A 26,318-nucleotide genomic window follows, 5' to 3' on the forward strand; every position below is an offset into this window, starting at 1 on the left:
GCTCTGAGCTGTCAGCACAGAGCCCGACACGGGGCTTGAACTCACGAACCGCGAGATCATGACCTGAGCCGAAGTCGGATGCTTAACCGACTGAGCCACCCAGGTGCCCCTGTAATCTTTTACATTTAATTTTGCTTAACAGTAGAGTCCATAGTGATGTTCCCTGTATCATTCTTGCTCTAGTTAATTTTTATCTTCTCTTTCCCTTTTTTTTCTCTTGATCATTCTGGCTAGAGGTTTATTAATTTTATTGATTTTTTTTAAACTTTATTTTTATTTATTTTGAAAGAGAAATAGAGAGCAAGCAGGGAAGTGGCAGAGAGAGAGGGAAAGAGAGAATCCCAAGCAGGCTCCATGCTATCAGTGCAGAGCCTGATGCAGGGCTCCAACTCACGAACTGTGAGATCATGACCTGAGCCGAATCCAATAGTGGAATGCTTAACTGACTGAGACACCCAGGCGCCTGTATTGATTTTTTTTTTTAAGCAGCAGCATTTAGTTTCATTGATTTCTTTTATAATTTAAAAAATTTCTTTTCTTATACTTTCTTTGGTTTAATTTTCTCTTCTTTTTTAGGAAATTGATTTGAGACTTTTCCCCTTTTTAGTATAAGCACTTATTTTTATGTGTTCTAGGTTTCTATGATCCTTTCAAGGAATATCATACTTCTGCCTAAAGAACTTACTTTAAATTGCTGTGGTTAATGTCTTCTGACAATAAATTCTTTCAACATTTCTTTGCCTGAAAAGTCTTTATTTTACCTTTATTTATTGAAGCATAATTTCACTGCATATGGGATCTTGGGTTGACAGATTTTTTTTTCTGTAGTAGTTTATATAGATGTTACTACAAAGTGTTCTAACTTCTATGGTTTCTGAAAGATAATCTTTTGTAACTTTTATCACTGGCTCTCTACATATAATGTGTCATTTTCTCTGGCTGCTTTTATAGTTTTCTTTGGTTTTTAGCAGTTTGAGTATGTTGTGTCTAAGTGTGTGTGTATTTGGTGTTGTTCTACAAAGGGTTCTTTGAAGTTCATGTGTCTGTGATTTGGTGTCTTTCATTAATTTTGGAAAATTCTGGCCATTATCCCTTCAAATATTTCCTCTGTTCTGTTTTCTACCTTTTCTTCTGGGACTCCAATTTCATATGTTAGATCAATTTAGCTCTTAGATGCTATGTGTTTTTTTTTTTTTTTTTTCATTTTGACTCTTTTTTGTTTGTTTGGATTTTTAAAAAATTTTTGTTTATTTATTTTGAGAGAGAGAGAGAGAGAGAGAGAGAGAGAGAGAGAGAGAAAGAGAGAGAGAGAATCCCAAGCAGGCTCCATGCTGTCAGTGCAGAGTCCAACGAAGGGCTCGAACTCACAAACCATGAGGTCATGACCTCCAGTCATGACCTGAAGTATCTGAGAGTCAGATACCTAGGCGACTGAGCCACCCAGGTGCCCCTGGATATTTTTTATTGACTTATTTCAAGTTTACTGGTCTTTTCCTTGGTTCTTTCAAGTCTACTTATGAGCCCATCAAAGAAATTATTCATCTATAATGCCATGTTTTCTATTTCCAGCATTTTCTTTCTTTTCTAAATGTTTTTCTTAATTTATTTTGAGACAGAGAGAGAAAGAGAGAAAGAGAGCAAGAGCATGGGAGAGGGGCAGAGAGAGAGGGAGAGGGAGAATCCCAAGCAGGTTCTGCACTGTCAGCACGCAGCCTGGCACAGGGCTTGATCCCACGAACCAGGAGATCATGACCTGAGCTGAAGTCAAGACTCAGACACTTAACTGACTGAGCCAACCAGCCACTCCTATTTTCAGCATTTTCATATGATTCTTACACGTTCCATCTTTCTGCTTCAGTACCCCATCTGGTCCTGCCTGTTGTCCACTTTTTTCTATGGATCTTTTACCTTAATAATTATAATCATTTTGAAATCTTCTGATAATTCCATCATTCTTGTCATCTCTGAATCTAATTATATTATTTTATCTCTTGACAATGGGTTGTTTATTCCTTACAATTTTTTCTTGAGTCTCATGGTTTTGAATTGTATTTTTGCTTAAAGTGGGCATGACTTTTCTGTCAGACTGTTAGTGTTGGGAGTTAAATCATCATCAAGTCACAGGTTCAGATAGGTTTGGACTTTGTTGTTGCCATCATTATTTTTAGCGCATTGCAGTCTTCAAATTGGGGGGAGTGGCGTGGAGGGGGCATCTCTCCTTATACTCTCGCCTTTTCCCCGGCAGTAGATCATTGATGCTTATTTCTTGATTTTAGGTTTGTGGCAGGGGCAAGGGTGTTCTGTTCTGTTTTCCTATTCTTTGTTTTTGATGGGACCTCGCCACCTGGGTCTTATGGATGAGGCTTGCTCAGAGTTCTTAGGTCCTTATTCCCATGGAAGTAAATCCGCTTGTATCTCTGATAGGTTTGGGACAGGAATTTCCATCCCTCCCCTAGTGATGAAAGGCCATTGATTTGAAAATAGGATGTTGGTTGAAGATGGTTTCCTGTCCCTCTTTCATGGGTAGAGTTTTTTTTCCTTTAAACTTTTCCTTAGCTGCAGGGGATCTCTACCTTTGCCCTGGGATTACAGAGTTTCCTTCTTCTCCCTGTGGCTCATAGCTTGGTTTTTTTTTTTAGGAGAGATAGTCTGGGGAATTATGCCTGTACCCCAGCAGCCACTAGGTACCTCTTTTACACCTGAGCATGTATACCCCTAAAGGTTCTTTGTTCTCATGGCCTGCTCGCAATCTTCCTCCTAAGTACCCAGGAGAGGCCTGCAGAAAAGTGCTTGCGAGTGAGCGTGAGCTTTCCTTGAGTCTGGGCCCTTAGCTATTCCAAACTGTCATGTGAGCCCACACCTAGCCTTTTACAATTCGTTAAAATTTTAACTGATTTCCTCTTACCTGCCTGTATGGTGGCCCCTCTTTCTCCTTCTCCTCTCCTCTGCCGAAGGTGGAGCAGTGTGCTTCATTTCTCTTTGGAGGGGCTTGCTGCTGTTTGCAGTTCAGATTATTTGTTTGCCTTATGTCCTCAACTCTCTGAAGGGCTCAGGAAAAGTTATGATTTTGCAGATTATTTAGCCTTTTGTTACTCTTAGGATGGGAGTGACATTATTTACAACTTTGTAAGTTCTAAGCCGAGTTCATTGTGGTTTTTAAACATTTTTTTTTCTTTTCTGACAATAATGGAAGTGAAAAGTTTTATCCCTGTTTATTTTTAATGAGTAAATAATACCTTTTTCTAGGTACCTTTTTTCTTATTTTGTTTTTAAGGTAAAAATTGGCCTTTTATTTGCTAGACTCCTAATATTTCAGTGTTTTTATAGCCAACTAATGTCCAGACTGTTGAACAGATTTAAACAATTAGTGAGAGCACTCATCCAGTGTTTTCCCCTCTGTTTGGATTCTTGAGATCACTGTAATTGAGAGTTGTCTCAATGATTTGAAGTTCATTGGTTCTGCCTGTACTGTGTAAGTCAAATTAGCTCAGTCTATTTCTAAAGCTAAACTGTTGAAAAATGCGATTTTAAATATTTTAGGGTATATGATTGAAAATACATTGCAAATGGCAGATAGAAATTTTGCAGTTATAACTCAAAGAGAGATCTCTATTAGCATGTATCAGTTGGCTCGTAAATTAACATGTATATCAGAGAGCAGAACTACTTGCAACACTCTTGTGATTTGCCACGTAAGATGTTATTCTGTAATCAGAAAATAAACTTTTTATTCTTTATTCTCATTTTATGAGTTTCTTGGATATAAGATTGTATATCGATTGCAGTAATTACTATTTTTTGTGAGCCCATCAGGAAACCAAATTTTTCTTATTTGTTTTCTCTGCAGAAAACTTCATCAGCAGTTTGAAATGTACAAGGAGCAGGTGAAGAAGATGGGAGAAGAATCACAACAGCAGCAAGAACAGAAGGGTGATGCCCCAACCTGTGGTATCTGCCACAAAACTAAATTTGCTGATGGATGTGGCCATAACTGTTCGTATTGCCAAACAAAGTTCTGTGCTCGTTGTGGAGGTCGAGTGTCATTACGTTCAAACAAGGTACAGAATGAAAACCACACGTAATTCTGTTATAGTTGAGCTTATAATATTGTTAAGCTAATTGTGAATACAATGAAACAGACAATTGAAATTAATATGCAGGTTAGCCAATGAATTAAAAAAACTTCTAGTGTCTTCATTTTAGATAAAAGAAATTTTTAATCTTTCCTTTCAGTTAAAAAGATACTTGTCTCATTGTTTATGGCCTTTTTAGCTAATGGTTTTGTTTAGAATCATAGGATCTTAGACTTTCAAAGATGATGAAAATAATTTATAGATCAGTTGGTCTAACTCCTTTATTTTACAGGTGTAGAAAACTCAGATCCAGGGAGACCAAAGGTCATTCTTCGTGTCACACAATTGATTAATGTTAGAGCAGTGACACTGCTTTTTCCATTATTACACATAATTTTATAAACTTTGTGGATCTACTCTTCCTTTGACCCCTGTTTCCTCTCCTTTTGAAAGAGGCTCTTTTCAGCTTTGAGAGTCTGTGTTTTACAATTTTGTAGCTTTTGAAGCTACACTACCCTTTATTTTTGTTTTGACATTAATGAAATAAACATTAGATTATGGAATTTAAAGAGGAAATAATGAGATGTTTTAGACTCATCCTAGATTTTTTTAGTTTATCCATCCACTTTAGGGAATATCTAATGCTACCCAAAGAATGCTTTTTGAAATAAGCAAAAACAGTATTATAAAATGTTTTCCTTGGTAAGTTCTTTACAATTTACATTTGTATCCTTGCTAGTATTTTATCACTCAGTTCTTAGGTAGTTTTAAAATAGGGAGCTAATGTTTGTACATACATTACTCACACATAGTTATGGGGATTTGTTCCCCTGAGTAATTTCATGTCTCCATTTTCTCATTGTTTCCTGTTTCTCATTATTTTGTTTTGCCCAGAATGAATCATTTTCTGTTTTTTCCCCCCTAATGTTTCCTCCTGGTTTACCTGATTATTGTTCTTTACCTTGACTAGTTACATTGGCTACAGACTCCAGTACAGTTCTGAATTGAAGTAGTGACAGCACATATCCCTGTTTTGTTCTTGTTCTTAGGGAGGAAGCATTCAGTCCTTCATTATTAAGTATTATATTAGCTGCCAGCTTTTCATAGATGCCTATCTACTCCTAATTTGCCGAGAGGTGGTGTTTTTTTGTTTTTGGTTTTGGTTTATTTGTTTGTTTTCACATCAGGAATAGATGGTGGAAATTGCCAAATGTTACTCCATCTATTGAGATTAATCATATTTCTTCTTTGCTTGTTAATGTGGGGAACTACATTGGTTGATTCTGAAATGCTAAACCAACTATATTCCTGGGACGAATCCCATTTGCTTATGATGGGTTGTCCCTTTTATGTAATGATGGGTTTGATTTGATAAAGTTTTGTTTACAATTTTTGCTTCTATGTTCATGAGTGTTAGTGTCTGTAGTTTTCTTTTCTTGTAATATGTTTCTTTGATTTTGATATCACAGTAATGCTGTCCTGATAAAATGTGTTGGGAAGTATTTCCTCTTTTTGAGTGTTTTCGAAAAGTTTCTGTAGGATTGATACTCTTATCCTTTAATATTTTGTAGATTTTACCAGTGAAGACATCTGGGCATGCTGTTTTATTATTTTTTTGGGGGGAGAGGGTTAAGTACAGTGTCAATTTCTTTGGTAGATATAGGTTTATTCAAGTTATTTACTTTTTTTTTTTTTTGAACGAGCTTTGGTGTTTTTCAAAGAATTTCTCCAGACCCTTATAAATTGCCAAATTTATTGACATAAATCTGTTCACAGTATTCTATTATTATTCTTTAATATTTGTAGAATATGTAGCGATGCTACCTCTTTAATTTCTGCTCCTGGTAATTCATATTTTCTCTCTTTTTTCCTGCTTAGTTTGGCTAGAAATTTATCAATTTTAATGATCGTCTCAAAGCACTAGTTTTTTGTTTCATTAGTTGTCTCTATTGGTGATTTCGTCTTTGGTCTTTATTATTTCTGCTGACTTTGGGTTTAATTTTCTCTTTTTCTGGTTTCTTAGGTGGCAGCTGAGGTCTTTGCTTTGAGATGTCTCTTCTTTTCTAATATAGGCATTATGTGCTGTCAGTTTCCCCCAAGTACTACTTCGTTGACATCCCCAAAATTCTGATATGTTGTCTTTTCATTTTCATTCTGTTAAAAATACTTTCAAGTTTTCCCTTTCTTTTTAGAGCCATGAATAGTTCAGAAGTATGTTATTTATTTTCCAAATACTAGGGAGTTTCCAGAGATCTGTATGAGTTTCTTTATCCCTGGTAACATTCTTTGCTCTGAAGTATGGTAATTACTTTTAATTTAATTCTGTTGTGGTCCTAGACATACTTTGAGTGCCTTGAATTCTTTGAAATGTATTGATACTATTTTATGGCCAGAATATGGTTTATTTTGGTAAATGCATGTACTTTTATTTTTTGATGGAGTGTTTTTAAATGTCCTTTAAGTCAAGTTGGTTAGTAGAGTTGTTAAACTTCACTATATCCTTTTTGATCTTTTGCTTATTTATTTGATAAATTATTAAGGGAGGATATTGAAATATACAACTATACTTGGATTAATCTGTTTCCTTTTGTAGTTCCTTTTTTTTATTATGAAATTTATTGTCAAATTGGTTTCCATTCCTTTTGTAGTTCTATGTATTTTTGTTTTTGTTTTATGTATTTTATTAGGTTCTGTTTCAAATGCATAAACATTTAGGATTATTATGTCCTATTAACTAATTGTCCCCTTTGTAATCATGAAATGACTTTCTTTATCCCTGGTAACATTCTTTGTTCTGAAGTCCACTTTGTCTAATTTTAATAGAGCTTTCTATTAGGTAGTATTCACATGGTTTATGTTTTTCTCTTCCTTTACTTTAGAATAGTTTGTGTCTTCATATTTAAAGTATTCTTCTTATAGGCATATAATTGGGCCTTGCTTTCTTAGCCAACATGACCATCTCTGCCTTTTAATTGGGGTATTTAGATAATTTATATTTAATGTAATTTTTGATATGGTTTGTTTGAATATATCATTTTGCTTTTTTTCTCCTTGTACCATCTGACTTTTGTTTGTTTTTGTTTTTTGGATTTCTTTGAATTAGTCAAGCACTTTTTAGGATTCAGATTATGTCCTTCATTGGCTCGTTAATTTTGTTGACTCTGTTTTATAGCTTTGTTGGTTCTTTGTTTTGTCATTTTATTACTCAGTTCAGGATTTGAAGCATACATCTTTAAATTATCATTGTCAGTCTTAACTGATATTATATCATTTTGTGTATAGTATAGTACAAGAACCTTCCAATAGTGTATTACCATTTCTACTCTTTTGGACTTTATGTTATGGTGTCATATATTTTACTTATTTTATAAACCCCACAATACTATTATTCTTTTTTATTTAAAAAGTTTATCTTTTAAGGAGTTTTAAGTAATAAAAAGAAATATTGTATATTTTCTGTTGTCATTATCATTTCTGGTACTATTCATTTCTTTTTATAGATCTGTATTTCTATATGCTATCATATGTTATCTGTCTGAAATATTTCCTTCAATATTTCTTGTAGTGTGTGTCTGCTGATGTTGAATACTTTCAACTTTTTATGCTGAGAATTTTGCTTTTTATTTTTATTTATTTATTTTTATTTATTGAGGGGGAGAGAGAGCATGCAAACAGGGTAGGGGCAGAGGAAGAGGGAGGGAGAGAATCTCAAGCAGACTTCATGCTCAGCAAGGAGCCCACCATGGGGCTTGATCTCACCACCATGAGATCATGACCTGGGCTGAAATCAAGAGTTGGGGTGCTTAACTGACGGAGCCACTCAGGCGCTCTTGCTTTTTTTTTTTTTTTTTTAAGATTTTTTTCTAGGTATAGAATTCTGGGTTGACAGTTATTTTCTTTCAGTATTTTAAAGATGTTCCACTATTTCAAATTAGAAGTGTGATACTACTCTCATTTTTGTTTTTCTGTATGTAATATGTCCTTTTTGTCTGATTGTTTTTAAGATAATTCTTTTTATCACTGCTTATGTGCAACTTAATTATAATGTTTGTGTATTTTTATTCATGTTTCTTGCGTTTGGAGCTTTTTTGAGCTTTTTGGATCTCTGAGTTTATAGTTTTCGTAGGGTTTTGGAAAATTTTGGCCATTATTTCTTCAAATATTTTTTTGGACTTTTCTTTCTTTTCTTTCAGTAACTCTCATTACCTGTACATTAGGCTGCATGACATTGTTCCACAGCTCACTTAAGTTTTTTTCATCAACCCCATTTTTAGCTTTATCTTTGCTTTTCATTTTATGTGTGTTTTATTGGTGTGCTTTTGAGTTTACACTTTTTTTTTTTTTTGGCAATGTCATAGCTGCTGTTAATACCATTCAATATATTTTTTCATCTCGGACATTGTCTTTATGTCCAGTATTTCAGTTTTGGGCTTTTAAAAATTATCTTCTATTAAAAACAATCTTCTATGATCTATTTAAGTTTTGAACATGTAGAATACATGCTCTGTAATAATTGTTTTGATGTTCTCTTCTGTTAATTTGAACATCTCCGTCAGTTTTTGGGTGGTTTTGATTGATCATTCTCATTATGCTATGCATTTTCCTGATTTTTTTATATGCCTGTATCTCATGTTGGGTGCCAAGCACTGTAAATTTTACTTGTTGGGTCTGGATATTTTTGCATTTTCATAACTCTTCTTGAGCTTTGTTCACAGATGCAATTAAGTTATATGGAAACAAGTTAATACTTCTGCATCTTGCTTTTATAAATATTAGGTTGATCTGGAAAAGTGCTCGGTTTAGTACTAATTATTTTCTTCTACTGAGTCAAGGCTTTCCTGAGTACTTTAGCTAATTTTGTATATGCTTATTACATATGAATTAAGAGATTTTCCAATCTTGTTGGTGGACACATCCACTGTTCGCTCTAACTCTTCAGGTGATTTTTTCCCCCCTTTCCTGGGTATCTTCTCACATTCATGCTTACTCATCATTACTAAGCTGAATACTTGAAGGGATTGTCTCCAGTTATCTGGGGCTCTCTCTCTGTGCATCTTTTTCTTCTCTGGTAAGTTGGCCACTGAAATACAGCCATGTTGGTCTCTTCAGATTGTCGGTTTATTCTCTTCTGCTGAGGATGTTTGCCAAGCTGAACTTGAGCTCCTCTGTACTGCTCTGCTGTCTGGAAAGTCTCTCAATGCACTAAAACTGGGGCAATTGTAGAGCTTATTTTGTTTGTTTCCCATATTTTAGCTATCTCTGGACTTCTTTGCCTGATGTCCAGTATTTTGAAAACCATTCGTTTATATATTTTTCTTGTGTTATATTTTGTTTGCCAGGCAGGTGGAGAAATCTAGTTCTTGTTACCCCATTTAGGCCACAAGTAGAAGTCTGTAATGACATCTGACTATAGTTTGCTTGAAATTATATATTCTGGTTTCTAACGTATGGTCACTTTATGCTGAACAAAGTTTTAGTCAATAAATTAAGTAAAATTAAGTAAAATAAATTAAGTGAAATATTGGAATGCCCCTTGGAAGTCTGTTTTATTGTAGAACTATGAAACTCTGCATGTTGTAGGGGTGCCTGCGTGGCTCAGTTGGTTTTAACAAGCAGCCAACTTTGGCCCAGGTCATGAGCTTGCAGTTCGTGGGTTCAAGCCCCGTTTTGGGCTCTGTGCTGACAACTCAGAGCCTGGAACCTGCTTTGGATTCTGTGTCTCCCTCTCTCTCTGCCCCTCCCCTGCTCACACTCTGTCTCTCTGTCTCTCTCTTTCTCTCTAAAAAATAAATAAACATTAAAAAAAATTTTTTTTTAAATCTCTGCATGTTGTGGATTAGCTTGGTGGATGGTTTATGGGAGAGGGAAGGAACCCAAGGCAGTATTCCCTACTTTTCTCATATTTTTTTCTTATATCTGAGGGATGTGTTAGGAGAATGAAACGTAAGTAAAAATAATCTAGATTTTAGCTCAAGAAGGATAGCTTTGGGTTTCTTTTATTGGTTTTCTGCATTTTCATTCATAATCTACTTGAGGAAGCATTCCTTTGTACGATATGTATAAAGGTTGTCTATATTCTAAATGAAAAAAGTACTGAGTTCAGTTTTTCTCTTTTCACATTGGATCATCCTATGTATGCTCTGCTGCCTTATGTAATAGAAGGAGGCTTTTGCTCTCAATAGGTGCTAAATACACTTTTTGATTTATCATAGCCCCAAAGGATTAAGCTCAGTGAAATTTGCTCAGACTATTTTTATGGAGTAGAATAATGAGAATACAAATATTTCATCGCTTAAAATTTAATTATAAAGCTATTTTAAAATTATTTTAGTAATCTCCTATGAGAACAAGATAAAATAACCTTTTGTTTTAACTTTGAGGCTCTTTCATGTGGAGCCATCCTTAACAATTAATTAACTCTTTTGAGATACATTTATGATTCAGCGAGAATAAACTCAGTGCAGGACATATGGAAATACCAATACAATAAGATTTATGAAATATTGGTTTCATTTATTTCCTTTTAAGATGATCCCCCTTAGTAAATTAAAGCTATATATTTAGTTCAGATTGAAAAATAATGACTTTATAAGGAAGAAATTATTTTGTAATCATAGAATGGTGATTCTAATAAGACGGACAATAAAGGTTATATATAATGAGGATTATTTTAAGCTTCAAAGCATAGCAACATTAATTTTTTTCTTTCTTTTGCCTTTTGGTGGGAAAAATAGATTACCATGTGCTTAAAAGATAATCTAATTTTGAAAAAGTAAAGACTATACATTTTTCAAGATTGTATTAATTTACAAGTGTAATAGATGTGATTTTTTTCACTAGAAATTATATCAGTTTTGAAGCAGAATGAATTATAACTTTAGAATAGTTATAAAAGAAAGTAATCCTGAAGCAGTCCCTTAAAATATATTGATATACGTGCGTTGAAGATATCACATGCTAAGAGTGAAATAATATAGACATTTCTACTGCATAACCAAGTCATTAAGTATCACTTACATGCAAAAAAATTTTAATGATTAATTTTTAAATTGTTCACTGAGAGCTAAATGGTGATTCGAGTATTTTTGCAATCCTTCAGGTAGTTTTTTATTTTTTAGAAATTTCAAGTCATGGGGTGCCTGGCTGGCTCAGTCAGAAGAACATGATTCTTGATTCTTGATTCATGATTCTTGTGATTCTTGATCTTGGGGTCATGAATTCGAGCCCCACACTGGGTATAGAGATTACTTAAAATAAATTAAATTAAAAAAAATTAAGTCACTGTGATTACCTGCAAGTCTTTGACTAATGTACTAGTATAATATACAATTAGTTCCCATACACCCAAGGCAAGTGTATGATATATGAGTTTTCTTTTAGACTTCATAGAATTGCTACCTACCAGTATATCAAGAAAAAATTGACATTCTCCCGGAAGAGAATGGCTTAAGTTGAGATAATAAAAGAACCAAGTTTTGTTTCTGCCCGGGTGTTGTGTGACTGTGTGACATGTCTTCACTTCACGTCTTAGTGCTTCTGTTTTAAATGAGGGGCGCCTGGGTGGCTCAGTCGGTTAAGCACCTGACTTCGGCTCAGGTCATGATCTCGCGGTCGGTGAGTTCAAGCCCCGCGTCAGGCTCTGTGCTGACAGCTTAGAGCCTGGAGCCTGTTTCAGGTTCTGTGTCTTCCTTTCTCTCTGACCCTCCCCTGTTCGTGCTCTGTCTCTCTCTGTCTCAAAAATAAATAAACATAGGGGCGCCTGGGTGGCTCAGTCGGTTAAGCACCTGACTTCGGCTCAGGTCATGATCTCGCGGTCGGTGAGTTCGAGCCCTGCGTCAGGCTCTGGGCTGATGGCTCGGAGCCTGGAACCTGTTTCCGATTCTGTGTCTCCCTCTCTCTCTGCCCCTCCCCCGTTCATGCTCTGTCTCTCTCTGTCCCAGAAATAAATAAAAACGTTGAAAAAAATTTTTTTAAATTAAAAAAATAAATAAATAAACATTAAAAAAATTAAAAAAAATTTAAAAAAATCTGTAAAATGAAATCATCTGTGATTTTTAAGATGTTTTCTGGGTTTGACATTTTATGATTTTAAAATTAATACTAGGTAACTCATGTAATGCTTGAAGTACTTAAAAGTACATTCATTTAGCCAAATATACTTACTACTTAAATAATTTTAAAAAGGGAATTGAGAAGCTTTCATTAGTTGTTATATGTTGCTATATCTAGTACACTTTGGTTTCTCTCCCCATCCCACATTTGTATGACATGGGAGTGTTGAGGGCACCACTTAAATTTTAGTAACTGTGTTCATAAGCATTTGAGAAATAGGTAAAACTTATTAGAATAATACAATTCGTAGGACCACCCTTAAGCAAGCTGCCGCATTCGGTAGATCCTGAACTTCAAGCCTCTGAGCTCTCATTAACCTAGAATATGTGTGAATATTGTTAAAAAATGGTTGTAGAATTTAAAAGGAAGAATTATTTCCCCTCATTGATGTCAACCTCCCTTAATGGTACAGAATAAAATAGGGACTGCGAGAAAAAAATCTAACTTGCAGAATCTTAGGATATTTACACTTCCTCATACATATGAGCATCGTGGAAGGAGGCAAAACAATGTTGCAAATTGAACATAAACGAAAACATTTTCACCAAAGTTTACACGAACTCACTCCCTCTTCATATGGCATCTTTATATAGTTTTCATCTGGCTCAGCCCCCATTTCTGTCACCTGTATAGCATGATTCAGTGTGGGTAATATTACCGAGAAGAGCAAGGAAGCTTACAAATACTATTGTAGTTATCTGTTTGGGATTGTTTCTCTTCAGGAGCCTCTGGATGATTCCATAGGCATTTTATACTCTTGAGGTATGTGGCAGTGGGCTTGAAAGTGAGGTCGTGTACCCCTGCTGTGGAAGGAAGGAAGGCTTTCTGGAGAGTAGATGAATGTGAATTACTTAAAGGGCAAAATTTTCCATATGTATTCTTTCATTTTTTTTCTCTTAAAATTGATCCACTTGAGAACATTTCTGTTTTTTGAAATTTTCTTTCCAACTCCCTTTTACAATTGCACTTATACTCTTCAAAGAAAAGCATGCTTCTTAACCCAATCTAATGTGGATAATGTATTGCCTCAGGATGTGAAAATTTCTGGGGTGCCAAACAAAGTGACAATTCTAGAATGTACTGTCCATGAGGGTAAAGCAGTGAGAGGTTTTGTAAGAAATATAGAAAGGGGCAGCACCACATTTCATTCAGGCAGCAGACTTCTGGCAAGACTCTGGTGCCTCATTTCTCTTTTATAATTTTGATGTGAGATGATTGTCATGGTGACCCGTAGTGGCACATTTATTTGAATTTAAAAATGGAGTCAGACTCTGAGAGAAAGTCAGATTCGTCTGATAGTTTCTCAACATGGCCTCGTTTTGCCAAATAGGTTATATGGCAGACATTTCCCCTATATTGAATGAGGTAAATCCGCAGCCCCAAGATTTGATAAAAATATTATTGAAGTGTACCTACAATATACAGCATGTCTGGAAATGTATCCTTTCCAGCTATTTACACTTCAAATTTAAATGTTATCTTAAAAATGTGTGAGGAGTACATGGTTTCAGAAATTTATTTTAGAAAAAAGAAAAAAATGTATGCAGACTACTGATATATAGCAGGTGCAGTGTATGCTTGGTTAATGGCATATGTGCGTTTGAAAGCTTTGGTATTTATTTGCTGTCTACTTGCTCCTGACCACTTGGTGGGAAGAATCCTGCTCAGTACCTAATATCCTCATCAATAGGTGAAGTTAGCTCCTTATCCGTAGGTAAGATGAGCACTAGGTTAAATAGATTTTACTTAGCTTGTTTGGGGAAGAATAATAATAGCATTTGCCATGAATTCTAATCATAATAGTAGACTTTATGTTAGTTTACTAGATAAGGGAATTTAGGATGTCACCAAAACTGCCACATAGTTAAATAGATACTAGGTAGGGGAGTGCAAAGGACATGTAATGCAGACAATATGTGAGAGGAGGGTTAGACATAGTTATGAATTTCTCTACCCTTTTTAAGTGAAATACTCAATAAATCTCACCCAATTCTTTTTCAAACGTTCCCCCCAAAATGTTTGACTTCAAACATAGGCACAGAAATAAACGAACTCGTGTCTGAAACAAAAGTGTTGTTTTTTTAAGTTAAAAATAATTCTGATCCATAAAAAGAAAGGCCATAAGGGGACACAAAGAAACTTTTGGAGGTGACAGATATGTCTGTTACCTGGATTGTGGTGATGGTTTCATGGATGTATGCATATGTTTAAAGTCATCAAATTGTATACATTAATATATGTAGTTTTCTAGGTATCTAAATAAATAAATTGATGGCCCATTTGAAAAAAAAAAAAGGACATAAGATTCTTCTTTTGAAGTCTTGTCTTTTTAACTCCCTTTCAATAAATATATTAGAATACCACTAAGTCTCACTTAGGTCAAAACAGAGTATGTATTTTTCTATCACCGAAACAACCCCAGATCTATTCCTTCTATAAATTTCAGCTTTTTTGAATGATGCCACTATCTGTTGTTCTGTCACCTAGACCAGAAAACCAGGTATACTCTCAGGTTTTTGTCCATTGCTGTTCTTCCCCCCACAAATATTTGGATTTGATTATTTCCTCTCTTATCTACAAGAGCCAATAACTGCTGTCCTTTTTAGGCTTTGACCTTCTTCACCTGGACTAATGTTAGTCTCCTAAATGGTCTCTCTCCTCCAGTCCAGATTCCTCACACACATCCCTCCCACGTCCCTACTGTGATATTTGTAAAATGCTGATCTGATTGTTTTACCTCCGGCTTAATAACTAGTTAATGATGACTCATTGTTTGAATGGAGTTTCTAATGGCATAAAGTGCCCTTTCCCTATGATTCGTACCCTGCCTAACTCGAGACACATGCTTCACTCCATCCTGTTTGCCCCAGCCAGACCACACTCCTTGCATTTCTCTTAAATTATTACTGTCGTTTATCTCTTACGGTTTTGCTTACCCTGCCACTTTAATCTGAAACACAGCTCTGTTTTCCCCTGGACCCTGCTCCTACCCATAAATAACCCCTCCCCACCTGATGAACACGTCTTCTTCTTTTTTTTTCTTTTTCTGGATTTAAGCATCATCTCCCCATGATGCTTTCTTTGGGCAACTCATGCGAGTTAATCACTCACTCTTTTGTGCCTCAGTGGATTCCAAAGACTGCTAATCTAGTACTTTTAACATTTTATGATTAAGTGACTGTATTTCTCTACGTCCTCCTGTTTACTGTAGGTTTCCATGTACTCAGCATATAATAGGTCAGTATAAATACCTGTTGAGTGAATGAATGGAAGAAAGAAATCTGGTGTACTCATCATGGGCATGTTATTTTGAGAGAGGTATTGTCTTTTTCTCTTTTTAATTATTTATTTATTTTTTAGAATTTACATCCAAGTTAGTTAGCATATAGTGCAATAATGATTTCAGGAGTAGAATCCGGTGATTCATCCCCTACATATAACACCCAGTGTTCATCCCAGAGAGTGTCCTCCTTAATGCCTCTTACCCACTTAACCCATCCACCCACCCACAGCCCCTCTAGCAACCCTCAGTTTATTCTAGATATTTAAGAGTCTCTTATGTTTTGTCCCCCTCCCTGTTTTTATATTATTTTTGCTTCCCTTCCCTTATGTTCATCTGTCTTGTATCTTAAATTCCACATATGGGTGAAGTTATATATTTGTCTTTCTCTGACTAATTTTGCTCAGCATAATACTCTCTAGTTCCACCCACGTTGTTGCAAATGGCAAGATTCCATTCTTTTTGATTGCCGAGTAATTCTCCATTGTGTATAATATATACACACACACATATATGTTTCAGATTAAAGTGGCAGGGGAAGCAAAAACATAAGAGATCAACGGCAATAATAATTTAAGAGAAATGCAAGTAGTGTGGTCTGGCTGGGGCATACAAAATGGAGTGAAGCATGTGTCTCGAGTTAGGCAGGGTACGAATCATAGGGAGAAGGCGCTTTATGCCATTAGAAACTCCATTCAAGTTTCATTCTTCTTTATCCATTCATCCGTTGATGGACATTTAGGCTCTTTCCATACTTTGCCTGTTGTCGGTAGTGCTGCTGTAAACATTGGGGTGCATGTCCCCCTTCGAAACAGCACACCTGTATCCTTTGGATAAATGCCTAGTAGTGCAATTGCTGGGTCATAGGGTAGTTCTATTTTTACTTTTTTGAGGGACCTCCATACGTTTTCCAGAGTGGTTGCACCAGTCTGCATTCTCACCAGCAGTGCAAAATGGTTCCTCTTTCTCTGCATCCTCGCCAACAGCTGTCATTGCCCGAGTTGTTAATTTTAGCCACTCTGACTGGTGTGAGGTGGTATCTCGTTGTGGTTTTGATTTGTATTTCTCTGACGATGAGTGATGTTGAGCATCTTTTCATGTGTCTGTCGGCCACCTGGATGTCTTCTTTGGAAAAGTGTTCAGAGATAGGCATTGTCTTTTGATCCGGCTCCTTGCTGCAGCTCAGCACTGTGATAATGTGTTTTGAAGATGGCAGTCTAAACCTGTGAATGAATAAATAAAAAGGCAAACTGTATAGGCAGTATGTAATCGTTGCAACTCTTAGAAGAAGGGAGTAGGCTTGACAGAGTAATATTGTAGTGGTGCGAGAGGTGGTTTAAGATTGGTTATATAAGGTAGGCAAGAAGAGAGAGACAAGTGATGGTAGTTTAACTATGTAGAGTATACAGCATTGATAGAGAGGGGAATCTACCTTTTTGGCAATGGAAGAAAGCAGAAGGGGAAAGACTAAATATTTAAGAGAAGGAGTCTAAGGGGAGCTGACATTAGTTTACTAGGTGACTGGGGAACTAATAATACAAAGTTGTACAAATATACAAAGAATAGTCATTGGCAGATGCAGTTGCCATATTTAGTCACAAATAGTGCTATGACTATCAGGAGCACGTATCAGACAGGAAAGAGAACAATGAAAACAATGATATAAGTGAGAATGAGAAGGTAGATTAACATTTACATTGATCTTCAGGAGAGGCAATGTGGTTGGTTATTAGCAGAAGCCATGAGACAGTAAGGATGGTCATAGGGAGAGTTGATCATAAGGAAAAATGGTCAGTATAAAATTATTTTAGGGGTGCCTAGCTGGCTCAGTTGGTTAAGCTTCTGACTCTTGATTTAAGCTCATGATCTCCCGGTTCGTAAGTTCGGGTTTGTGAGTTCAAGCCCCATGTGTCTGCATTGACAGTGCAGAACCCGCTTGGGATTCTCTCTCTTTCCCTTTCTCTCTACCCCTCCCCCGCTCACATGTACACATGCATGCTCTCTCTCTCCCTCAAAATAAATAAATAAACTTAAAATTTATTTTAGAAAATAAAATACATTTCTAATAGCTTTTAAAAATAATTTTTAAATATATATGTATTTGTACTCTGAAACTTTTAATAAATGCTTTTGGATGTACTCCAACTGTGATAATTATGACCTAAAATAATGTAGTTAGCAATGACATTACAGGAAAGATACATAAAGCCAACAGAGGACGCTGGCATTAGAGTGGCAGCGTGGTGTCGTGGCTTCAGCACAAGTTCTGGCGTGAGAAGTTTGAATCCCAGCTTTGTCACTTACTAGCTCTGTGACCTGGTGCAAGATGCTTAATCTCTGCCTCCATCTCTCCATTTGTAAATAGAAATAACAATAGTGCTTATCTCACTAGGCGACTGTGAGGATAAAACGAGTCAATATTTGTGAAGCACTTATTTTGTGTTTTTTTATTCAATGAGATCATCAGATTTGTGTGCTGGGTTAGTGTATCCCTTATGGTGGACCTAGACCTCTACTTCATCCTCTTCCTCAGTCCGGTGTTAAGAGCCTTACTTCTCAGTATCTCCTAAATCAGCCCACTTCTCTCCATTTCTCTGACTATGACTGTAGTTCATACTGCTCTCGTATTTGCTTCTTGCCCCAAATATTTCAACATCTTCCTAATTGTTCTCCCAGCTTCTGGACTTGTCCCCTTCCAACAGCGTGCACTTTGCAGCATAGTTGAAGGCTCGGTAAATAGTAGCTAATAATATTGTGCCTCTCATTTATAAATCATATGATAGGTTTTTTGCTTATTTTTTATTCCTGTTGAAAGATAATAAAGATACGATGGCAATAATATTTCACATATGTATTATAGTGAAGTTTTTCCTGTGTCTGTTATAGCTAAAATTTAACTTATTTTATCTGTTCAGAGGGATTAACTATTAGCCAATTCATTAGCTATGGCTTCATTTTCTTTCTTTTTTATTTGTGCAATGTGCATTATTTTGTTTAAGTGTTATGCTTCTCAGTTTCAGGCAAATGTTAATATGTGTTCATATGTTAATGTGAGGCTTTAGTTCGGACATATCAGTTGTAATCTAGTCATTTTCAAATACTTTTATTCCAAATATGCCAGGCTTGTTTGTGCTTTTGTGCTTTTGGCATTTTTCATTTTGTTGCATAAAATAGTCTCCCTTACTGGTCTTGCTTGACTTTCTCTTCTTTATTCTTTAAAGATCTGCTTACATCTCAGAAACTTTGTCTTAATCCTTTTTCTTGAAGTCCTGTTATCTCCTCAATCATTGGTGTTTCTATAGTGTTTTGTTGTTTTCTTGCTTTCCTAAGTCTCTCTGTTATGCAATGAGTTTTCTTCTCTTACTACATTTAGTTCTTTGGGAGGAACTGTCTTACTTAATTTACATCTTAGATGTCTTTTTTTAAAATTTTTTTTTTATATTAAAAAAAATTTTTTTTTCAACGTTTATTTATTTTTTTGGGGACAGAGAGAGAGCATGAACGGGGGAGGGGCAGAGAGAGAGGGAGACACAGAATCGGAAACAGGCTCCAGGCTCTGAGCTATCAGCCCAGAGCCTGACGCGGGGCTCGAACTCACAGACCGCGAGATCGTGACCTGGCTGAAGTCGGACGCTCAACCGACTGCGCCACCCAGGCGCCCCACATCTTAGATGTCTTATTACATCTCAGAAATCTAGTGTAGTGCCTGATACATATATAATGAGTGGTCCATAAATGATTTTTGTTGGTCTAAATTATTAGCAATAGAAGTCCTGGACTGTGTACAATAGCTTTTATATGATCTTTAGTTTTTTAACATTTGTGACAGGTGAAACAGTCAAGAACACAGTAATGTAAAGGATGCAGTCTTGTCCCTTCTATGCAATATCTATGTTTCATATTTTAGAATATCAGATATAGAACTACATGCCAGGCACTGTATGGAAAGCTTTTCATATTATTTTATTTCAGAAAACCCTATAAAGTAAATATTAATTCCCTATTTTGCAGACACAGGCTTAACTTAAGAAAATTGTTATTTAAAAATGTTGTGGAATCTGTGTGGTTCAGTTGGTTAAGCGTCTGACTTCGGCTCAGGTCATGATCTTGTGGTTTGTGAGTTCGAGCCCTGCATCAGGCTCTGTGCTGACAGCTCAGAGCCTGAAGCCTGCTTCAGATTCTGTGTGTCCCTTTCTGTCTTCCCCTCCCCCACTCACACTCTATCTGTCAAAAAATAAACATTAAAAATTTTTTTTAATGTTATTTAAATGTTATTTTATTTATTTTTTAAAAAATTTAAGTTTATATATTTATTTTGAGACACAGAGCAAGCATGGGAGGGGCAGAGAGGGAGACAGAGAATCCCAAGCAGACTCTGCACTGTCAGTGCAAAGCCTGATGTGGGGATCGAACTCACAAACCATGAGATCATGACCTGAGCCAAAACCAAGAGTTGGATGCTTAAGGGACTGAGCCACCCAGGCACCCCTTTAAATGTTATTTTAAGAAAAGGTGGAATTTTAAGATAGGTCTGTCTGATTGCAAAGTCCTTGCTCTTAGTCACGACTATTATTGCCACTTATCTTTCAGAGAGCAATGATCCCTCAAAATACATGATTTTACTTTGTAATGTATACAGAATTTTTTAAATTTATGTAAGTTCTTATAACATATCAGATCATTATCATTACATTATCACCTTGCCAGTTACCATTTCTTTATGTTTTAGTAAAGAGAAATGCAACAGTTTTTAACTTCAGAATATCTAAGTACGTTCCCCTTGGCCAAATCATGCATCTCATCGTTTTGTTTTCCACATTTATAGTGGGAATCTATGACCCCAAATTGCCAATTGTAATCAATAGCATGTTACCTCTAATGGTTTTTCTAATTAATGTTTTTCCTTGTAGTTAATAAAGCTTGGAAAGCTTCTAAATTAATGGGACAGAAATAACTTTTGGAAGCAATATGCATAATTCGTATAGAATTTTGTCTACTTTTGATAGTATATGATGAAATTAAAGATAAACAGTGATGCTCTGTTTTATTGTCTTTGTACTTAAAAGCTATTTGCCTTAAGATTTTTCAATTTCTCTCTTTGAGTTAATTGAGTGTTAAATTGGGATTTTATTTGTGGAAAGAACATCCCCATTTTTCTGATGTTTGTTTTTTTTATTGCTTTTACACAAATTATTGTGTTTACGTATCTTTATAAATTCTAGTATATGGCGTGCTCTTGCTTGAAATATGTGGAAAAAATTTTCCTTTTAAAATGTTTATATTTCACAAAATGCAATTTAGACTTTCTCAGGATTTTTATTTCACTAACAAACTCTTAAAAACTCTTGCTTGTTTTAAGAATGGAATTAATTTTTTTTTTTGTTTTTTTTGTCTTTTCTGTCTTTTCTAACTTGCTTTCGTGGATATTCACACCAGGAGGACAAAGTGGTTAGAGTCTTTTTTCTGTCTAATATTATTTTTTTCTTGTTGCTATTATTGCTAGTTTTAATTTTATAGCTGTATTTAATTTGTATGCTTCTAAGTGTTTTGTTACAGCCATTGTGCATGATAATTGCTATACATTAATATATTTGAAGCATGCTATCTGATTTTACTGAAAAACATATTTCATTATATTATAGATGAAACTTTGATTATTTGATTCTTAAAAAAGCTTGCCTCTTTAGCGTTTTGTACCTTTTTAAAGGAGATATCCCAGCATTTTTCATTGTGATAAGAATTCCTTTAATCTTCTTATGTTTCTCTAAACTCATTGTATTGGTCAGAGTTTTTAACAGAAGCTTCTGAGTTAGTATAAAGATATAATCTTTGTAATAATGAGTCTCAACAGCATCAAACATGGATTTTCTGAAGTACATGTTTATACTTGATTTGAGTATTTAATATATTTTTATTTTTCTTAACAATATGTTTTAGAGATTGGTGAAATGTCTATGTTGTATGCACATGTTGATTATTAGATATAATTGTAATTAAAAAATTCTCAGATATATAGAATTTGACCACAGGTAAGATTTGAATAATCTGCTAATGTCTGCAGAAGTCTGATTTGGGTTTGGATTTGGATCTGCTCTGGAGATGTTGACTTCCTGCAAAGCACAGATAAAAACTTTCCTTTCTGATTCCTTTGATGAGTCAGACTAAAACTTGAGGTCTTTTCAAGTTTTCCAAATTTAAATTAGCATGAAACCTAAAGAGAAATCCTTTGGCTGATCTCTTCTTTTTTGTGGTTGGAGAATTTTTATTCTTTTTAGTTTTCAGTTACTTGGTTGGGATAACGTAGGTGTTGGCAGATATTGATGTGGGTTCAGAATGAATTCTCTAAAAAAATTTTTTTAATGTTTATTTTTGACAGCGAGAGAGACACACACAGAGACTGAGTGGGGGAGGGGCAGAGAGAGAGGGAGACACAGAATCTGAAACAGGCTCCAGGCTCTGAGCTGTCAGCACAGAGCCCGATGCGGGGCTCGAACTCATGGACCGCAAGATCATGACCTGAGCCGAAGTCGGCCGCTCAACCGACTGAGCCACCCAGGTGCCCCCAGAATGAATTCTTTGAGCAGAAAAGACACTGTGACTCTGTCACTATCCTTTTTAAATTTTTTTTTAAATACCTATAGGAATTCTACTAAACTTTTGAGGCAGTTTTGAGGACTTAGAGTCAATCACTGTAGACATGTCCCAGACTGGGCACCATATTCGATCCAGGGCAAGCTCCCTAGAGAACCTGCCAGTTTTCTACAAGCTAAGTTTATCAGCTGACCCTCAAGGAGTACAATTCAGGCAATTCAATACCTTTAGAATCTCTAGTGCTACTTTTGTATTCAGAGTTAACACAAGATACATGATGGTTTGATGATTGTAGTTTTCATAGTGAATTCTGACACCTATCCCAGAAACGAGACATTTGGTGATAACTTAGCTATGGAAATGACAAGATTTCATAATATAACAGATAGACTAACAGTATGTGAATTTTATGTGCATTAGAACATTTCAAATAAAATTCAACAGGGCTTTTTATGGTACTCTTTATGCAGCCCTATTTAATAGAACTTCCACTGATGATGAAAATGTTTTATATCTTCAGCATCCAATGCAGTAGACTCTAGTCACATGTAGCTATTGGACATGCAAAATGTGGCTAGTGCAACCGAGGCATTTAAATTTAACTTTTATTTAATTTTAATTAAATTTAAACAGCTATTTATGGCTAGTGGCTAAACAAACTCCAAGCTTGGGGGCACCTGGGTGGCTTAGTCAGTTAATTGTCTGACTCTTGATTTCAGCTCAGGTCATGGTCTCATGGTTGTGGGATCGAGTCCTGCTTAAGATTCTTTCTCCCTCTGACCCTCCCCTGCTCATGCTCGCATTCTTTCTCTCTCTCTAAAAAAGAAAGAAAGAGAAAGAAAGAAAGAAAGAAAGAAAGAAAGAAAGAAAAAGGAAGAAAGAAGGAGAAAGAAAGAAGGAGAAAGAGAAAGAAAGAAAGAAAGAAAGAAAGAAAGAAAGAAAGAAAGAAAGACCAAACTTGGATAGTAAACATTAGGTGACTATTCAGCCTCTAAATCAATGCCCTGTACTATAGGAGCAGTATGATGTATATACTAGCAGTAGAGAGAAAAACTGTACAGAATGCAGGAAGGCTACACTTGCCAATGCCAATCTCTTATATAGCCAAGGAAAATAATTGACAAGGGACATCATCCTAAAGGGCAGAACCAGGGAATATGAATGACAATAGTCAAGGGCGAATAACTGAATCAGGGGCTGCCCAATAGGATAGCCAAAGAAATTAAGGTATGTTTATGTAGGGATTGCTGTGTGCTGTGGACAGTTGACCACTGTATATTTCTTGTTCTTCCCATTTTTGAATGAGAATTTATGTTGCCATCACTCTGTTTTTTCTCCATCATTGTGTATTGAGTGTGTTGGGAACAGACAAGTTGTCTTTCAGTGTGTAGGTCAGTGGTTCACAATAATGTACACTAGACCATGATGGAGAGATTTTCTCTACCTCACGGATCCCACACTCAGAGCTAGATTTTGTAACTAGATGAGACTTTGGGATTTTCTCCCTTGGGGAAGGAGTGAATGTGTTATGTGTTTTATACATACATACATATGTATGTATATACATACACACGTATGTATGTATATACATACACACACACATGCACACACACACACACACACAAAGACTTTTGATTAATTGAAAGAGCACACTGTTCTAGAACCTATTCAATGGCTATCTTAACAGACATTTTCAACTTCTCTCTCTCTTTCAATCCCCAATGGAAGGACTTGAAAAATATAAAATTTTTTAGTCCTTGCAACTGGGAATGACTGTGGCAGTTCTAGCAAATGAAATGTAAGAAAATTTATGAGGGCTTCTAGAAAGTCATGATAAAAAAAAAATAAAGTGTAGTTGGCACTACCTTTTAATGCAAAAGTGTTATCTTGAGCTTTACCAGCCCTTGGTGAAGGTGAGCCAAGAGTATCGGAATCATTAGGCATGCCATCGTTGAGCTGCTGGTTTAATCGTATCAGACACCTTTCTTCAGTGTGAGAAAAATATCTGCCCTCAATGAGTTCCTGTCACTAGTAGTCAGATTTTCTGTTGCTTATAGACAAAAACATTCCTAGTGGAAACATTACTGGAGATGTAATGTGCAGCAGGGAAACCCTACAAACATCCCGAGTTTTCTTCAGAAATATCAGACTAGAATAAAGAAATACATGTTGATCATTGCCCAGATACTCATCTATCTGCCTTTGCCTCTGTACGTGTTTGAAGAGTTAGGATCACTTAACACCTCAGGTTGCAAACAGTAAATTAATATGAATGTGTTGGTCTGAGAGATTGAATATTTGCTTAAGTATGAATTTATCCTATTTCGCATAGACTCAAAGAAAAAGGATTGATTGTATATATTTTTAATATACTTTGGATGTTTCTTTGAGTTTGTGCGAAACAAATAAGGAAACTGAATTTCTGTGGTAAATTATTTGCCCATAGGCTAGAGCATATCTCTGTTTATCTTGCAATGAATACTGACCTATTCATGTCTAGTGAAAGCATAATGAAATTATAGCTTTGGGAACAAAGTGGTGCTCATTTCACTGTCTAGAGATAATATTATCTGTTTATTTAAAGACCACTGTAATGAGGATCTTAAATTATTCCTCTATCTCTTTTTATAATAGTGATCGAGTCTCTTAGGATACTAGTATCTCTTGAGACCCTGGAAAATAAAATTTTCACTCATTAGCGATGGACTGTTGACCTTTACTGTAAAAAGTAATGTTACTAATGGTTATTGTTATTGGAATGAAGGGTGTGGACAGATGATACATGACTTGTATTTCTCCCGTTTCGGGAACAGGAAGATTATCTGTTGGGTTGCAGCTGTAGCTATGATATTCAGGGCAAAGTGCTTTGTTTTCAGTGAAATGTGATGCTTTTTCTGATGGAAGCACATTATTCAGGCTTCCATACCCTATACGTTTATCTAACTGCTCATTGTAATTCTCATTTGGAGTTGCAATTCAGCAAAAAGGTATTTTTCAAGTTACTGTATATTTGAATGTTCCATTTCATCTGGGCAATAGCTGTGCCAAGTTGCATTCCAGCAAATACTGTCTTAACGTGATAAATTAATTTGTTTGCGTTTGCATTTCTACTTAAAAATACAAAAGCATGTATACAATATTAATAAAATTGTTCTACAAATGGGATATAAGAGCTCTCCTAGGGCCAACTTTTATAATAAAATCACAACTTTCAATATTACTCATACCATCCCACCTCTTATTACAAGCCTGACAGAGACCAGAATTTGTACATTTTCAGCAAGAATACTATACAAACATCCAGAGTTTTTTGTTAGTGATATAGAAGTATTTTGAACTATATTGTTTAGCAACATACCATTCAACAAAAATGTGGAAAAAATGCATTTAGAAGACAGGAGGAGGGCGGGGAGATTGGGGAAGTAGGTGATAGAGGATTAAGAGGTTCAGACTTCCACTTACAAAGTAAATAAGTCACAGAGATGAAAAGTACAGCATAGGGAACACAATCTGTAATGTAATAACATTGGGTGGTGATGGATGGTAACTATGCTCGTTGTGGTGAGCACTGAGTAATTTATAGAATTGTTAAATCAATGTGTTGTACACTCGAAACTAATATAACACTGTATGCTAATTGTACTTCAGTAAAAAACAAACAAACAAACACACAAAACAGGAAGTTTTGAGTAAATCAAAAGACAGATAGGGATTGCTGAATATTTGCCCGGATATTTTATATATATTCAAATTTAGAGAAAAATTTATAATTTTAAAAATCATGCATCTGAGCAGTTGCATCGTTTTTGTAAATGGGCAAGTGAACTTTGAAAATCTGATTTAGGTCTCTTATGAAAAGGGATTAAAACTCACACCGTGGAAATTCTGTGACATGACACATGTGTGAAATAAAATATACTAGAGGGAAGTGATAAAGAATATATATGACAAGTGAAAATACTAATAACTAAATGTTGAAGGTTTTAGAGGTTGATGTTACTAATAAGAACTGATTTAAAGTGACTCTTAGCTTGGCTACGATAGAGATCAGAGGAAGTTGGAGAGACCACGATGTATATTTACAGTTGCAGCGTAGCTAACTTCTTGAGAGCAGGGACAGATCATACATTGTGATTATGTATTTTGCTACTTCTTCACCTTTTAGGCAACTTTTACTTTGATCAAATTATTCCAGTCAGGTATTCCATTCCATTGAATCTACGATTGAAACGAGACCTGTTTGTTTATCCTCTATGAGATTC

General features: G+C 35.6%; 1 protein-coding gene across 34 annotated transcripts in view; it reads left to right on the forward strand.

The window, feature by feature from the left end:
- RIMS2 (regulating synaptic membrane exocytosis 2) overlaps positions 1–26,318 on the forward strand; it is a 604,627-nt gene that overhangs the window by 117,153 nt on the left and 461,156 nt on the right. For 24 of the 34 annotated variants that reach the window (XM_043601572.1, XM_043601575.1, XM_043601571.1 and 21 more), the window contains 2 exons: positions 3,848–4,058; positions 20,902–20,913. In XM_043601572.1, coding sequence (XP_043457507.1) covers positions 3,848–4,058; positions 20,902–20,913 — 223 coding nt within the window. The remainder of the gene's footprint in view (positions 1–3,847; positions 4,059–20,901; positions 20,914–26,318) is intronic. The other 10 variants (XM_043601535.1, XM_043601573.1, XM_043601557.1 and 7 more) reach the window with 1 other exon arrangement.

This window comes from Prionailurus bengalensis, chromosome F2 (genome assembly GCF_016509475.1).
Source record: "Prionailurus bengalensis isolate Pbe53 chromosome F2, Fcat_Pben_1.1_paternal_pri, whole genome shotgun sequence".
NCBI classification, from domain to species: Eukaryota; Metazoa; Chordata; class Mammalia; order Carnivora; family Felidae; genus Prionailurus; species Prionailurus bengalensis.